Raw genomic sequence first — 16952 nt, forward strand, 5'->3', positions numbered from 1 at the left:
CTAGATAAAAGTGACACTTCTTCACTTCTCTCTTCTGTCCTCTGCGTGCTTTGGAGCAGATCAGCTTTGCTGACTTAAAATAAAGATTTATCTCTTGGCTTGGCAGTTATCGCAGCCATAACACGGGGAGGGCTGAGCATGGGCATGCTTGGCTGCTCTCAAACCCGCTGCTGGTCTTGGGGCTTCGTAAATGTTCATGGGGAGTCTGAAATCTTCAGTCCTCGGTGATGATTGAAATGGAAACGGACTTAATTCTTCATCTCGGGTTGAGCAGGTTGCTGTTTGTCATCCATGACAATTGGTTGCGATGAAATGAGCTCCATTAAAAAAGAGAGTGGACACAAAATGCCACAAAATATTCATGTTACACCCGTTGCTGCGGTATGACTTACAAGGAACGGCTGAGGGAGCTGGGGGTGTTTAGGCTGGAGAAGAGGAGGCTCAGAGGTGACCTTAGTGCAGTCTACAACTACCTGAAGGGAGGTTGTAGCGCAGTGGGAGTCGGCCTCTTCTCCCAGGTAACTAGTGATAGGACAAGAGGACACAGCCTCAAGCTTGGCCAGGGGAGGTTCAGGTTGGCCATTAGGAAGCATTTCTTCTCAGAAAGGGTCATTAGGCATTGGAAGGGGCTGCCCAGGGAGGTGGTGGAGTCACCATCTCTGGAGGGGTTTAAGAAAAGCCTGGCCATGGCACTTAGTGCCCTGGTCTAGTTGCCATGGTGGTGTCAGGGCAATGGTTGGACTCGATGATCCCAGAGGGCTCTTCCAACCTCATTGATTCTGGGATTCTGTGTGATTCTGTGATTATTGTAGGTGTTGCTGGTAAATGAGAGTTGGTTCCTCCTCTCCAACATGGATAATTACATTTTGCCTATCTGTGCATCGCTTCATTTACATGCCTTATCCTTCATTTCTTGATTTGTTGGATAAAGTTGTGTTCTCTTAAATACTTGTGTTCTCCAGGCGTCCATGCTCCCAACAGTTACAACAGCCTTGAGCGATGTATCTAATCTCAAATGTGTCCTAATATAGAGCGCTGCTGGAAGTGGCGTTCGTTACTCAAAGTGTTTTTATTTTCACCGTGTGTATTTTGTACAGAGAACAGGGAGCATCTCATACTGCTCATCACAATAAACGTTGTGAGATGGGTCAGTCCCCTCATCAGCTCTGGGTGGTCCTAATGGGGCTTCCCTTGCGACAAATAACCCTGATTGTTGGCGTTTTGGAACAATACGTTTGTGTGTAACGGGGACAGAGCTTTCTAATTAGTCTGGTTCAAAGAGGAGCTTCAGGTATTTGAAAGACAAATGTGTCAATGCTGCGTCTGGTGGAGGGTCTGAAATTAAACAAAGGAGGCAATTTAGCATACCCTGTCCCCGATTAAATAATAAGAATTGCGATTCAGCCCATAACTGAGACGGTGTCGGTGTTTGCTCAAGGCTTTGGGTTCTTGGGATTAATCTTCTGTATCAGACTGTTGGGTTTTTACAGCTGACTTAACTATTACTTTTTTTTTAACAGATCCAGTTTGCTGACCAAAAGCAAGAATTCAACAAGCGCCCAACGAAGATCGGCCGCCGTTCGCTTTCCCGCTCCATCTCGCAGTCCTCGACAGATAGCTACAGCTCAGGTGTGTCATTGTTCCTATTTATTGTCGTAATTAAAAGTTTAAGGTTATTTAAAAGCAAACTGAAATCTTTTACATTTATGTACAGTTATGTACAGTTATCACAGAACCAATCAGGTTGGAAGAGCCCTCTGGGATCATCAAGTCCAACCATTGCCCTGACACCACCATGGCAACTAGACCAGGGCACTAAGTGCCATGTCCAGGCTTTTCTTCAACCCCTCCAGAGATGGTGACTCCACCACCTCCCTGAGCAGCCCCTTCCAATGGCTAATGACCCTTGCTGAGAAGAAATGCTTCCTAATGTCCAACCTGAACCTCCCCTGGCCAAGCTTGAGGCTGTGTCCTCTTGTCATATCGCTGGTTGCCTGGGAGAAGAGGCCGACTCCCACCCCACTACAACCTCCCTTCAGGTAGTTGTAGACTGCACTAAGGTCACCTCTGAGCCTCCTCTTCTCCAGGCTAAACAACCTGAGCTGATGCAAAAAAAGGCAGCACCAGAAAGTCCTGAAAACAAGTCTTCTCGTAGAAATTGTCATTTTTCCTTAGAGGAAAGAGTGCAGCTTTGAGAGGACGACTGCTCAAACTTACCTTGACGTTGGGTGAAGAAGGTGAAGCTGCCCTGCACTTCGCAGTCTCTAGCATCATTTTATTCAGCAGATAAGTCGCTGTGACCACTGAGTGCTGAGGAAACTCGGCACCACCGCACTTCCTCCATGTAGGAATGTCACCGGCCTGTTTGGTAAAACATTATGCCCCCAAGTGGCACCTTCAGGTAAATTTACCCTAGTCCAGTAACACCCATGTGGGACCAGTATCGTACCTCACCTTCCAGTGTCCTCTTTTCTTTTGTCTCTGATTATGTCATTAAGTACCACTGCTGTGCTGGAGAGCTCATGTCACTTCAGGAGTTGGTTGTTCAGGAGGGGTCATCAGGGATGCTCTCAAATTGTTCAGGATAGGTCCATTGGGATCCTTGGCACTTTGAAGGGAATACTGCTTGCTGCCTGAAAGGTTACAGCTACTGTCCTAACTGAGATCATCACAGAAAGGAATTTGGATCCAATTCCCCATCCCTTGAGGAGTCTTAATGCATCTGATTCCCTCCTGGTCCTGGCTCCTTGAAGAAGATGCAGAAGAAATCAGCTTCCAATGCAAGGCTACAAAGAATGGAGGTGTAAGCCACTTGAAACTGGAGGAGGATTTATTCCTCTGTTGCTCATGACTGTGAAGGCAAACGATCAGGGCTTTCTGGTGACGTGTACCAAAACTCCTGGTGGAGTGCTGTCAAGAGTGCTCAGATGGGTGTTCACGTTGGTGGCCACGGTTTGGCTGCAGACCTTGAAGAGGTCTACCTTTATGCCGGAGCTATGGGGAATAAGGAGCATTCATGGTGAGGCTCTACCACAGTCCTTCACTTAGTCCCTGTCCATGACATGGATGCGTTTTTTGGATAACTGACAGGTCACTGCATGCTTGAGGAGAATCTGGGTAGATGTCTGGCAGTTTGGAGCATCAGATACCATGAGAGCTCTAAAGTGCGTCCTACCCTGACCCTCTCAGCTAGATACTGCCCCTCTGCTCTGCTCTTGTGAGACCCCCCCTGCAGTGCTGCATCCAGCTCTGGGGGCCCCAACACGTGGAGGACATGGAGCTGTTGGAGCGAGTCCAGAGGAGGCCACGAAGATGCTCAGAGGGCTGGAGCCCCTTTGCTCTGGAGACAGGCTGAGAGAGCTGGGGCTCTTCAGCCTGGAGAAGAGAAGGCTCCAGGGAGACGTTCTAGCACCTTCCAGTGCCTGAGGGGCTACAGGAAAGCTGGAGAGGGACTTTTTACAAGGGCATGGAGTGACAGGACGAGTGGGAATGGTTTTAAACTGCAAGAGGGGAGATTGAGATGAGATCTGAGGAAGAAATTCTTTGGTGTGAGGGTGGTGAGACCCTGGCCCAGGTTGCCCAGAGCAGCTGTGGCTGCCCCCTCCCTGGCAGTGTTCAAGGCCAGGTTGGATGGGGCTTGGAGCAACCTGGTCTGGTGGAAGGTGTCCCTGCCTGTGGCAGGGGGTTGGAACTAGATGGGCTTTAGGGTCCCTTCCAACCCAAACTAGTCTGTGATTCTGTGATTCCTTGTGTATAACAAGAAATAATTCTGGTTTGGGTGGATGACGTGCTGTGAGCTACAGTAGGTTTTTGGTTGCAGAGTTTGCTGGCCATGGACAAGTCCCATTCTGCACGCTGAAAGCCTGTGGCTGATAATCAAATCTGAAGGTAGTCCACCCACATCTGCTTGTATGAGGGTGTTTGGGGACGTATGCCACCTGCAGCTTCCAGCTGCGTGTCTGCTGTTGAAGGAAGCAGGACAGAGCCAATGGGCTCGCACAGGACCATCCACGCCATCCAGTTGTGCGTGTGGATGGATGTGAGCTGAGCTCTGATGCGCCGGCCAGCCCCAGCATCGGAGACCAGTCCCTCTTCTGTTTTATTTCCCAGCATGGATGTAGCTGGCAACTACGGCTGAAGTTGATGCCTGTCTGAAGTCCTAGTAGATCATGACAGTTGAAGCTGTAGGGAACGTCCCTGTAAAACACGCTAGATGAGGACCTACAAGCTTTTCACGTTTTTCAGCAACCCAGGTTTAGAAGAGTAACGGTAACTGCTCAAAAAGTTGTGGTTATCTGGTCCTCTGTGCTCCTGGCAGATGCAGGTGCCCATTTCCAGAAGATGCAACTGCTGGAGGTTGTGATCTGATCCTGCGCACACAAACGGTGAAAGCCACGCGCAGTCCGATGGCTTCATCCTTGTTCCTATGGAACAAGCAACTGTTCTTTGTCTCCTCGTAGCCTCAAGCTTCGCCAGGGGAGGTTCAGGTTGGACATTAGGAAGCATTTCTTCTCAGCAAGGGTCACTAGACATTGGAAGGGGCTGCCCAGGGAGGTGGTGGAGTCACCATCTCTGGAGGGGTTTAAGAAAAGCCTGGACATGGCACTTAGTGCCATGGTCTAGTTGCCATGGTGGTGTGAGGGCAATGGTTGGACTCGATGATCCCAGAGGGCTCTTCCAACCTGGTTGATTCTGTGATTCCTTTCCTGGCTCTTGGGTTGCTTCTTGCACATAGTAGGAACCTCCGGAGCCTCCTCCAGAATCTTGAAGGAGCCACCCCAAGGTTAGGGACAACCTGGGTGACCCATCACCCTGCAGTGGCTGTGTTCCCACACAAAGGGCTTTTAGGAGAACTTGAGGAACAATGTCCTCTCCAGAGAGACATCAGCCCGGGCTCTGTTTGCACTTTGGAAGCCACCTGGCTTATGTTTGTAATGTTCTCATCTTTGGTAGCGTGTTTTAAGCTGGCGTTAACGATTAGACTTCTCTAATGCAGGTCTGTGATTAACGCAACGTTTGTACAGGTTTTACAACTCCATCCCATGTCTCATCAGCAGGGTATGTTTTATGACTGTCATTTTTAAAGACTAATAGGCTGATTAGCCTGGCTAATGTCATCCTGTTTGCTCCCCGTTCACAGCTGAAAGAACTTGGAGCAACTTTGGGGAATTCTCCTCCACCCCTTGCACTCAGCATCTCCTGCTAAAGCATCAGCAGTTGCAATTAATTAGCTTGTGAAAGTATTATATTTCGCTCCTAATGAAAGCTGCTAGGCTGGCAGTCAAGACGGAAGACTTCTGTTCCCAGGATGGTTGGAAGATGGGTAGATAAATCCCATTAGTGCCTCTCAGCGTGGATCTTTGTCATTCTCCTTGTAGGGCTGAGCAGTAGCACAGTCTAAACAGCCCATTAAGCCCTCCTGGGATGGGAAAAGGCTGGAAAAGAAGCAGCGTGAGGAGATGATAACGGAGGGGAAGAACCACAGAATCATTTCGGTTGGAAAAGAACTTTAAGATCATCGAGTCCAACTGTAAACCTAACGCTGCCAAGTCCCACTAACCCATGTCCCTCAGCACCACATCTACACGGCTTTTAAATCCCTCCAGGGATGGGGACTCCACCACTGCCCTGGGCAGCCTGTGCCAGTGCTTGACAACCCTTTCCATGAAGAAATTGTCCCTGATCTCCAATCTAAACCTCCCCTGGCACAACTTGAGGCCGTTTCCTCTCGTCCTATCACTTGTTACCTGGGAGAAGAGACTGACCCCCCCTCGCTACACCCTCCTTTCAGGCAGTTGTAGAGAGCGAGAAGGTCTCCCCTCAGCCTCTTTTTCTCCAGACTAAACCCCCCCAGTTCCCTCAGCCGCTCCTCATCACACTTGTGCTCCAGACCCTTCACCAGCTCCATTGCCCTTCTCTGGACACGCAAGAGGTGTGTGGAGTCCCAAGGTTTGGAGGTGGTGGGCATGAGTGAAGAAGTGAGTGAAACCCAAGTGCCTCTTCCCTGAGACATGCTTGGTGGGAAGGCAGTAGTCCCAGCATCTCTGCCCAAAATGATGGGGAGGTGCCGATGCCTTTTTAGTGATGCAAGAGACCTCTGGGTGTGGAAACAGCATCTCTGCAAACAGCTGGTGGTTTCTTGCTATTTCTTCCCATCAAAACTGGAAAAATGAGGGTGGTGAAACCCTGGCACAGGTTGCCCAGAGAGGTGGTCGATGCCCCATCTCTGGAAACGTTCCAGGTCAGGCTGGACGGGGCTCTGAGCAACCTGATCTAGTTGAAGATGTCCCTGCCCATGGCAGGGGGGTTGGACTAGATGGGCTTTAGAGGTTCCTTCCAACCCAAACCATCCTGTGATTCTATGAAAAACCAGCAGAGACACTGTTGAACATGAAGACTCTCTCACTAGGTTACCGTAAAGTACGAAGAATGCAAATGCTAACGATCCGTGCTGATCTGAGTCTTCAAATTAGAAGTCTTTTATCCATATTTGCCATAAGCTGCCAGTTTTCTGTAGTTGTTCCACTTCATGTAAAACGACTAATTTTTCTCACCGGGGAATTAATTGTTTTCTGCGCCGTTTGGGAGTAGTTTATCTGCCCAAGGGCGCGATGTGGTGTTTTACAGCATCTGCTCTTGCAGACCAGGGGGGCTGATCTACTGGAGAGCAGCTCTGCAGAGAAGGACCTGGGGGTTCTGGTGGACAACAAGTTCCCCATGAGCCAGCAATGTGCCCTTGGGGCCAGGAAGGCCAGTGGTGTCCTGGGGTGTGTGAGGAAGAGTGTGGGCAGCAGGTCGAGGGAGGTTCTCCTGCCCCTCTACACGGCCCTGGTGAGGCCACATCTGGAGTAACTGTGTGCAGTTCTGGGCCCCCAGTTCAAGAAAGACAAGGAACTACTGGAGAGAGTCCAGCGGAGAGTACGGAGGTGGTCAGAGGGCTGGAGCATCTCTGCTGCGAGGAGAGGCTGAGGGAGCTGGGGCTGTTCAGCTGGAGAAGAGCAGACTGAGGGGGGACCTTATCAATGCTCACAGATACCTCAGGGGTGGGTGTCAAGGGGATGGGGCCAGACTCTTCTCAGTGGTGCCCAGCGACAGGACAAGGGGCAACGGGCACAAGCTGAAACATGGGAAGTTCCATCTGAATATGAGGAGGAACTTCTTTGGTGTGAGGGTGCCAGAGCCCTGGCACAGGCTGCCCAGGGAGGGGGGAGTCTCCTTCTCTGGAGATATTCAAACCCGCCTGGACGTGACCCTGTGCGACGTGCTCTGGGTGACCCTGCTTGGGCAGGGGGTTGGACTAGATCATCTCCAGAGGTCCCTTCCAACCCTTAACCATTCTGTGATTCTGTGAAACCAGGGAAAGGCACCGACCTGACAGCTCAGCGTTGCAGTTACGGGGATGTTTTGGTGTCACACTGGGCAAATCGCTTACATTTCGGTACCTGTTCTTTCCCTTTCTGCAAAACTCAGATAATTGTTATCTGCTCAAACAAAGATTTTTGGGGATCAGCTGGTTTATATCAGCCTCAGCGCTGTGTATTACGCACCGCGTACTCATTATGTGGGCACTGAAATGAGATTACAACAGTAATATCTTTAATTAAAGGCGATTGGCTTCATCCTCGTGCTGTTTCATAACTTTCAAAAGGTTGTGCAGAAAAGAGACAAGGTTTGTCTTTTTAGTTGGGCTGTAACAGGGGCAGGTTGCCCCTTTTTTTGCCCATACCGATGCCAATACTGCAGGTGTGAGCGGATCCTCATCTAAAATATTAGCAAAGCTGAGCTTTGCTGAATTTAGGCTCTGACCTGGTCTTTGCTGGGTTAGGACATGAGCTGCAAGCGTCTCCTTTTCCCCCCAACATTTTTCCACTGGATAACAATGCGTGAGACCTGCTGCTGTTTTCATCTTGTTCTCTTTGAAATAATACAATTTATATTAAAATACGACGTGGCTTTATGGAATGCCAGCCCTGGTTATGAAGCTTTCGTTAATCAGCTCTTGGGTGATTTGAGATGATATTTAGGAGACTGTCTTTCCCATCAGTTAATTGGATATTTCTAGATTACAGGTGCTAGGAATCACAGATTCACAGAATCACAGAGTCAATGAGGTTGGAAGAGCCCTCTGGGACCATCGAGTCCAACCATTGCCCTGACACCACCATGGCAACTAGACCAGGGCACTAAGTGCCATGTCCAGTCTTTCCTTAAACCCCTCCAGAGATGGTGACTCCACCACCTCCCTGGGCAGCCCCTTCCAATGGCTAATGACCCTTGCTGAGAAGAAATGCTTCCTAATGTCCAACCTGAACCTCCCCTGGCCAAGCTTGAGGCTGTGTCCTCTTGTCCTAGTGCTGGTTGCCTGGGAGAAGAGGCCGACTCCCACTTCACTACAACCTCCCTTCAGGTAGTTGTAGACTGCACTAAGGTCACCTCTGAGCCTCCTCTTCTCCAGGCTAAACACCCCCAGCTCCCTCAGCCGTTCCTCGGAGGTCAGACCCTCCAGACCCTTCACCAGCTTGGTCGCCCTCCTCTGGACTCGCTCCAACACCTCAACATCTCTCTTGAAGTGCGGGGCCCACAACTGGACACAAGATTCAAGGTGCAGCCTCACCAGTGCCGAGAATCCTTTCCTTTCTGTACTTGTCTTTCATTTTACAGCAAAGCAAGGGCAATATTTACTAGTATATATTATTACGCTATTAGACTGCACTAATAATATTAGTTTAATTACCGTAGTGCTATACACACTGTTATATATTATACATATGTAGCAGTAAAAACCATCTGCATATGAAAATCTGGCTACCATCTAGGTGGGTTTTTTTGTTTAAAAAAATTACTATCAGCCCCCAGAACCAAGACTTATGGTTTTAAAGAAACCTCTGCACAGATTAGCTGTCTTCAAAGAAATAATCCTCCTTTAACTAATTAATCCTTCTGGAGTCCTTGATATACAAGAGCTTGGTATTATATAAGGTGTTCTTTTGTTATTAAGCCAGGCTCCCGGTCCTTCAAGAGGTCCTTCAGAAATATCTTGCTGTCAGCATGTTGTTTGCAGGGTTGGACTTGCCTTTCGCACCCCGCTGAGGATGGAGCCTTTGCAGAGAAATTTCAGCAATGCCTAATTCTCCTCCGTAAGCGGATTAAGACCCGAGCGGGGCTCGGGGAGCCTGGCACGCCGACAGTGCCAACGCTAAGCTTTTTTTCCTTGGGATCGTTCAAGTGCTTCACTCAAGCCAGAAGAGAAAGTAATCAGCTTGCTGGGTGCTGCAGGAGAGACAAAGCCATGGCCGGGCTGGGGGGGAAGGGTTTAACTCCCTGGTTTGGGTTTTCTGGCGTGAAAACATTGAGGTATTGAAATGCTGGGTAGGGGGGTGGTTTGCCTCTTAGTTCTCTGAAGGGGCTCTCAATATCAATCTTCACTTGAGGTCTGGATGCCTCTGGAAAGCTGCAGGTCGTTGGGAACGCTGGTCGGGGGTGATAAGAGCATGGGTTCCACCATGCCATTCGCCCCATGACACTGCGTAAGAAGCGCTCGCCCTTCGTGCTGCCAAATTCCTTTGGCACAGAATTGGGGTAGAAAGTTGGGAATCAATATGACTGTTGGGTAGAACAGTGGATGTTTGGTGTAGATCGTTCCCTCTTGGAGACTGTGCCTGGGAGAGGAGCTAGCTCACGCGTGCAGCAACACATCACCCAAAGACAGGAGCTGTTGAGTTTGACTACGCAACATTTCCTGGGTAAAGATTCAACCAATTCTTTTCTGGTGTCATGAAAGAAAGAGAGCTCATCGTTGTATGTGATGCCTTCACACATGCACATCATTTGCTAGCGATGCACAACATTGGCCAACTCCACTGAGGCTGTCATGGGTAGTGCTGTTGTACAAAGGTGGGCCTCTTCTGCTGAAGAGGACCTTCACCTTCTGGTAAAGGGTCTAGAACAGCAGTCTTATGAGGAGCAGCTGAGGGAACTGGGGGTGTTTAGTCTGGAGAAAAGGAGGCTGATGGGAGACCTTCTCGCTCTCTACAACTACCTGAAGGGAGGGTGTAGCGAGGTGGGGGCCGGTCTCTTCTCCCAGGTAACAAGTGATAGGATGAGAAGAAATGGCCTCAAGCTGTGCCAGGGGAGGTTTAGATTGGAGATGAGGGACAATTTCTTCACGGAAAGGGTTGTCAAGCACTGGCACAGGCTGCCCAGGGCAGTGGTGGAGTCCCCATCCCTGGAGGGATTTAAAAGCCGTGTAGATGTGGTGCTGAGGGACATGGGTTAGTGGTGGCCTTGGCAGTGCTGGGTTAAAGGTTGGACTTGATGATCTTAAAGGTCCTTTCCAACCAAAACAATTCTGTGATTCGATGATTCTATGCTGTAACAAATAATTTGATGCCAGGTCTCGTGTTCATTTTAGAAGTACCACATGATCTGGAGATTAAAGACCTGGAGTAAAGACCTGCACAGGGAGGTGGTGGAATCACCATCTCTGGAGGTGTTTAAGAAAAGCCTGGCCATGGCACTTAGTGCCATGGTCTAGTTGCCATGGTGGTGTCAGGGCAATGGTTGGACTCGATGATCCCAGAGGTCTCTTCCAACCTCATTGATTCTGGGATTCTGTGATTCTAAAACTTAAGGGCACTTTCATGAGGAATGGGGGATGACCATGTGGATGACACTTTTCAGTTGGGTCCCTTGGTGTGGCTCGTGCCAGAGAGGAGGAGGAGGAGTTGGTGGTGGTGATGAGGAGCTCAGCTGGACCAAGGACCCCACGTTTCAGGTGCTTTGTCTCTGGAAAGGAAAGAAGAGTGATGCTTTCTAGTTCATCTCCAAGCCTTATGTGTTCCTTTGACTGCTGATGCCCATCCTAGAAGATGAAGGAGGTCTCGTCTCCCACATGGGGGCATATTCTAGAGGAAAACATGGCACAAACGGTCTCTTCAGCTGATCTGGATAAACTGGAAGCAGAAGTGGTGGCTAATTCATCGCGGCTCATATCAAAAATGGACTCTACATGTGATCTTAGGAATCAAAATGAACGGGAAGGGGGATTTCTAACTCCATCAAGTAAATCTTCGTGTGTCATCTGCCATAGACTAGTCGCCTAACCAAAAGTTTGGAGGACATTGATAGGAAAGGAAGACAGTTATTGACAGCAACTGTAATTAATTCTGTGTTCACATGGACAGCCACGCCTGGTATCCGTGTATCATCTTAAACAAGAAGCATAAACTGATTCTGTGAGACCGTATGTTTGCTATTGCCTGTAGGCTGCTTACTACAGAGAGAAGTGGTGCCATCTTTCTTCCTCATCTCTTATCAAAAGAAGAAGAGGGAGGAGGGTTAAAGTAGATCCAGAAAGGCAAAATATTAAATACATCTCCAAGTGTTGGTTATTTCTAATAGAAAAGAAGGAAAAATCCAAGGGCTGGATTGAGCTGTCTGTAGATGTACAGAGATGTTGGTTGGAAGGAACCACCAAGGTCATCTTGCCCCCCTGCCCACTCAGAGCAGGACATTGCCAGCACAGGATCAGGTGAGCCATGGCTCTCTCTAACCAGTTCCTGAAGTTCTCCAAGGGTGGAGATCCACCACCTCTCTGGGCAACCTTTGTCAATGTTGTGTTATCCTCCTGATGAAGAAGTTTCTTCCTACCATCCCATGTGAGCCTTCCAAGCAGCAACTTGTGGCCGTTGCCCTTGTTGAGGAACGATGAAATCAAGCAAATCCAAGGACTGGGAATACCACGATAACTGAATAATAGTCAACTAGCAGGCTCTGCCATGCCCTTGTTTAAAATGAAATAGGGTCTTGTATCTATCCTTAGTCTTAAATTAGTGTTTTGGAAGCGCTGAAAACATTGATAAGCATTTTTGTTGGCTATTTTAGAGCTGTAAAGACTTCACATTTGGGAAGAGAGGTGGGAGAAGGCCACAGAGGAGCTGCAAAGCATGAGGAGATGAGCCCATGGGGGACACGGGCAGTGCTCAAGCTAATTCCCTCCGGTGTGGTGTTGCGGTAGGGGTAGATGAGAGTGAGGAGGTCATTGCAGGTAAAAGCTGCCTGTGGGGAAATGGTCATTGTAAGGAGAAGAGGAGATCCCAGCTGAGGACGGAAGGAGTTGGCATGTGCACATGGAGAAGCACATCCATGGACACATCGAGCAGATCATCTGCGCCCTTCCACTGCAGGTGGTTTGGCTTTAGGGAATATTTTGTTCTGTCTCTGACCTCCTTTTCTTCCTCCAGCTGCCTCCTACACAGACAGCTCTGATGATGAGACCTCCCCCCGAGACAAGCAGCAGAAGAACTCCAAAGGTAGCAGCGATTTCTGTGTGAAAAACATCAAGCAGGCAGAGTTTGGGCGCCGAGAGATTGAAATTGCTGAACAAGGTAAATGGGGCGCGTTCCTCAAGCTCCACGTTGTCCTAGGGCTGTCTTGTGGGGTTCCTCCTTCCCCCAAATCCTCTTCTTGCAAGGTTCAGTGTATTGGTGATTTCTTGACACCGTTCCTGTTAGAGAGGGAAAAATTTATGGGATTTTGTGGGATGGAAAGGAGTTACAGGGTTATGCCATGTAGCTCCAACCAACCAACTACTGAAGGGCTACTCAAAGAAATCCATCAAATAAATTAGATAACTTTGGTTTAGCATGATTGTCTCCAAAAATCCGTAGCAAAGGCAATGCAGTGCTTGGGTAGTTGGAGGGGTATTGGAGAGGCTGATCAGAACCGCGGGTCCGAAGTCCTCCACAGTCTGAAGCAGATTTTCCTCCAGCATCACTGGGCATTCACAGGTAGAAATTTGAAAATGTGATGATGCCATATCCTAAATAGTGGGAAAAGACCTCAGAGGGTTATTTGGGTCCTTTTCAGCTGTGCCATGACTTATTTGATCCCTGCTCTCAAGCGTTTGGCTTTTTTTGAAGCTGCCACAGCTGGACAAATTCATAGGGGTACCAGAGAGCAGGGCAAGAAGTGATGCTGGCTGTTTCTTCTGTGCTTGTCCCTCTTTCCGTGGCATTGATGGACTTCTTTTTGATTTTGCCTTTCAGAAATGCCTGCGCTGATGGCTTTGAGGAAGAGAGCTCAGGGAGAGAAGCCACTGGCCGGGGCCAAGATCGTGGGCTGCACGCACATTACAGCGCAGACAGCCGTAAGCCCTCGTCCGTAAACTCTAGACAGGGATTTTCCACTGCTTGGCCTCTAAAATAGACCCTGAGCAGTTAATATATATACAGCCCACACACATATAGAATCATAGAATGGTTGGGTTGGAGGGGACCTTAAAGATCATCTAGTTCCAACCCCCTGCCACGGGCAGGGACATCTTCCACTAGACCAGGTTGCTCCAAGCCCCATCCAACCTGGCCTTGAACACTGCCAGGGAGGGGGCAGCCACAGCTTCTCTGGGCAACCTGGGCCAGGCTCTCACCACCCTCACAGCAAAGAATTTCTTCCTCAGATCTCATCTAAATCTCCCCTCTTTCAGTTTAAAACCGTTCCCCCTCGTCCTGTCACTCCATGCCCTTGTAAAAAGTCCCTCTCCAGCTTTCCTGTAGCCCCTTCAGGTACTGGAAGGTGCTAGAAGGTCTCCCCGGAGCCTTCTCTTCTCCAGGCTGAAGAGAATCATACGCTGCATATATTATATACTTTGAAGTTCTTATTTGCTTCATCCATTTAAAATTGTAAAAAAAAAAAGTAATTGCAAAATTGTTTTCTGTGCAACTCTCTAACGACCCTGATGCTGCTTAAAAACCAACTTCAGGTACCTCCCAGAAGCTTTCCCGTAAAGAGCAAATAAAAATCCCAGTTGTGTATTGCTCTTTGCACTGTATATTGTTCTTTGCATTGCTCTTTCTGATTTTTTTTTTGTTTAAATCCAGGTCCTAATGGAGACTCTGGGCGCGCTGGGTGCGCAGTGCCGATGGGCTGCGTGCAACATCTACTCTACTCTTAATGAAGTGGCTGCTGCCCTCGCCGAGAGCGGTAGGAAACTTCACCCTCTTTCTTTTTTTTCCTGGTTTTAAAAAGATTTCTTACTGCCCCATCGTATTTAGCTCATTTACCATCTCTTACAGTTTTTTCCCTTCATTCTCTTCAATTTAGAATAAACCTATAGGAGGTGAACAGCACAAGATCAATCCCTTCCATTGGTCTGAAAATCTTAGAATGATTTTTCTCTGGAGTATAAAAGTACACAGTACAACTGATGATGATGCACGTTATTGGGCATCAGGGCTATGTGAACCTGGAAGTTATTCTGCAAAAATAAACTTAAGCTAAATTTTATTTCAGTTCTATAAAATTGAGTCCTAACTTTGGCTAAAAGGGGTGAAAGAGAGAATTTTGGGGGGACATAATTCACAAAACAGAAGCTGTCCATGTTGCTGCTCACCCGGGAGGTGCCTTAATTCAAATCCTGTTTTACCTGGGTGAGGTCAGGGATTTTACCATGAGAGCTGGCAGACCCAGAAGAAGCCAAACCCACCAGCTTGCCTGTTACCTGGTCTTGGTTGCTGAAACTGAATAATAATTGCTCGTGAGGCAGAATACCTTCAAGTAAATTTGTGCCTAATGTGCCTAACAGGAAGGTAGGACATCCAACTTGCAGCAAAAGCTTGATTTTGCAAATAAATGTTATCGTTGAGAGTGTGTTGCCCTCTCATTTGGTGGCTAGAGCTTTTTCTTGGGGGAGAGGAAGAAATTAGGAAGGCTAAAGCTGACTCCTATATCTGCTGCCTTCTGCGTGTGTCTTCAATGTATATCTCCAAAGCTTCTTCTAGAAGGTACATGTTGAAAAAGCAGACTGCAAGCAAGACCGTGACGATGTCGGGACCCCGGTTTGTCACGCGTGGACGTAGGGAGAGCCAATCTCCAAGGGATTTTCTAAGGCTGTGTTAGCACCCGTCTCCCTCTCTGTGCCAGGGTTCCCCGTCTTCGCCTGGAAGGGAGAATCCGAAGATGACTTCTGGTGGTGCATCGATCGCTGCGTCAACGTCGAAGGATGGCAGCCCAACATGGTGAGATGAGGCCGACTGTAAAGTGCTCGGCGCGCGTTGGAGCATGGGTAGCTCTCATCTCAAGAGAAGGAGGAGGGTTTACTGCTGGTCTGTGTTTTCCTCCTGAATTTAGACCTAACTTAGCGGTTAAGGCTTGGTGCTAACACAGCACTTCCCTTCAAAGTGCTTTATAATTAACTATGTGGTGCGGGAAATTAATTTATCTCAGTCTCACAGGGCTGAAGTCAAGGAGAAGGTGGGTTAAATGACCTCTGCGTGTGGATCTTGCCTACCAAGCAAGGTTTTGTTTAACTATTTTCTAAATAAGCTGCGTTAGTGCAAAGTTTATTGGATGCTCGGTTTGCTTCCAGAGTAGCTTGCTATGGTTTAAACCAAACTCATTTAATCTACTCGGTAGAAATGACTCAAAATCAGTATGTTCTCAAAAGAGGTGGCATCCATTTTACCATATTTGATTAAATTCCCACTGCTGGTTGATGTGATTTTTCTTATCTAGGCAAAGCCTCTGTTTCAGAACAAAAATGAAATTTTTAGGTGATTTCACAGAATTAATCACAGAATTAATCAGGTTGGAAGAGCCCTCTGGGCTCATCGAGTCCAACCATTGCCCTGACACCACCATGGCAACTAGACCAGGGCACTAAGTGCCATGGCCAGGCTTTTCTTAAACCCCTCCAGAGAAGGTGACTCCACCACCTCCCTGGGCAGCCCCTTCCAATGGCTGATGACCCTTTCCACACTTTAAGCCCGCTCTTACTGTACGAACACAAAACCTCAGGCAGCCCAACTCCATACTTGGCTGGTTCATTCTGCTCTTGTTTCTAGGGAAAACAGAGAACCCTCAACTAGGTGAGCTGAATAATTTGCAGCTTTCAAGTGTGCTCTTTTCGTCATGCTTCCCGACAGGTTTTGAGCCCTGGAGCTTATGATCTAAATTAGATGAAAAATAATCAAAGGTGGGAGGTAGGCGTGTGTCTGTATTGTTTGTTTGCCAATATCAGCTTCTTTTAGGTGGGTTTTTTGGTCCTTCCGGTCTACACCTGCTCACTTCCTCGCTGTCACCTTTAAAAAGAATCATGACTGTTAAAAAAAATCCACCCCCGAGCTACGAATCTGAGTCTAGACACGATAGCAGCTTTTTTCTTCTTCTTGAGGAATAATTTCCCATCAAAAATGTCAGTAATTGAAGTCGTCAATGTACCAGAATATGCATATTAAGCTTTCCTAGGATCTCCTCAGACCTCTTGATTCTGCGATGTGTCTCTATCCACCGGTGTATTTTCAGACCTGCTTCTGGAGCACAGAAATAATTGCTGGGGAGCACCAAATGCCTCAGATCTAGTGGTTCCCAGAGATTTGCACGCCGGATTTTGGAGGTCCATGATTTTAGAGATAAGAAATAGGACGCTGGATGCTAAGTGAAGAACAGGTGTGGAAAGGATCTTCTTCGTGTGATTATTTCAGAAGAGAGGAGCTGGCAAACTTGGCCAAAGCAGCAAGGTGAAATTTGCCTCTCTGGTCTGTCCAGTCTTGAGGCTGAAGCAAGATGGACCCACTCTGCTCCCTGTGCTGATGGCAACTTTTTAGAGCAGGCATCGTATTTTTTCTCTCCTGTTGAGACTAAGAATTTCTCCCGATATCCTGAATCAAGGAGATACGTCCCCAGGTTGTAGGACTGAGCCTGAGCTGCTTCTGGCAGCCCATGACCTTTGTATAAACCAAAATCTAACCTGTTTTCATAGAATCACAGGCTGGTTTGGGTTGGAAGGGACCTTAAAGATCATCTAGTTCCAACCCCCTGCCACGGGCAGGGACACCTTCCCCTAGACCAGGTTGCTCCAAGCCCCATCCAACCTGGCCTTGAACACTGCCAGGGAGGGGGCAGCCACAGCTTCTCTGGGCAACCTGGGCCAGGGTCTCACCACCCTCATCATAAAG

At 48.3% G+C, this 16952-nt stretch overlaps 1 protein-coding gene across 2 annotated transcripts in view; it reads left to right on the top strand.

The window, feature by feature from the left end:
• The window catches only part of AHCYL2 (adenosylhomocysteinase like 2), a 122075-nt gene that overhangs the window by 80614 nt on the left and 24509 nt on the right, over window positions 1-16952 (top strand). For both annotated transcript variants that reach the window (XM_068400882.1, XM_068400883.1), the window contains exons 2-6: window positions 1521-1629; window positions 12243-12386; window positions 13047-13147; window positions 13878-13980; window positions 14920-15014. In XM_068400882.1, the coding sequence (XP_068256983.1) occupies window positions 1521-1629; window positions 12243-12386; window positions 13047-13147; window positions 13878-13980; window positions 14920-15014 (552 nt within the window). The remainder of the gene's footprint in view (window positions 1-1520; window positions 1630-12242; window positions 12387-13046; window positions 13148-13877; window positions 13981-14919; window positions 15015-16952) is intronic.

Source organism: Nyctibius grandis, chromosome 5 (genome assembly GCF_013368605.1).
Source record: "Nyctibius grandis isolate bNycGra1 chromosome 5, bNycGra1.pri, whole genome shotgun sequence".
NCBI classification, from domain to species: domain Eukaryota; kingdom Metazoa; phylum Chordata; class Aves; order Nyctibiiformes; family Nyctibiidae; genus Nyctibius; species Nyctibius grandis.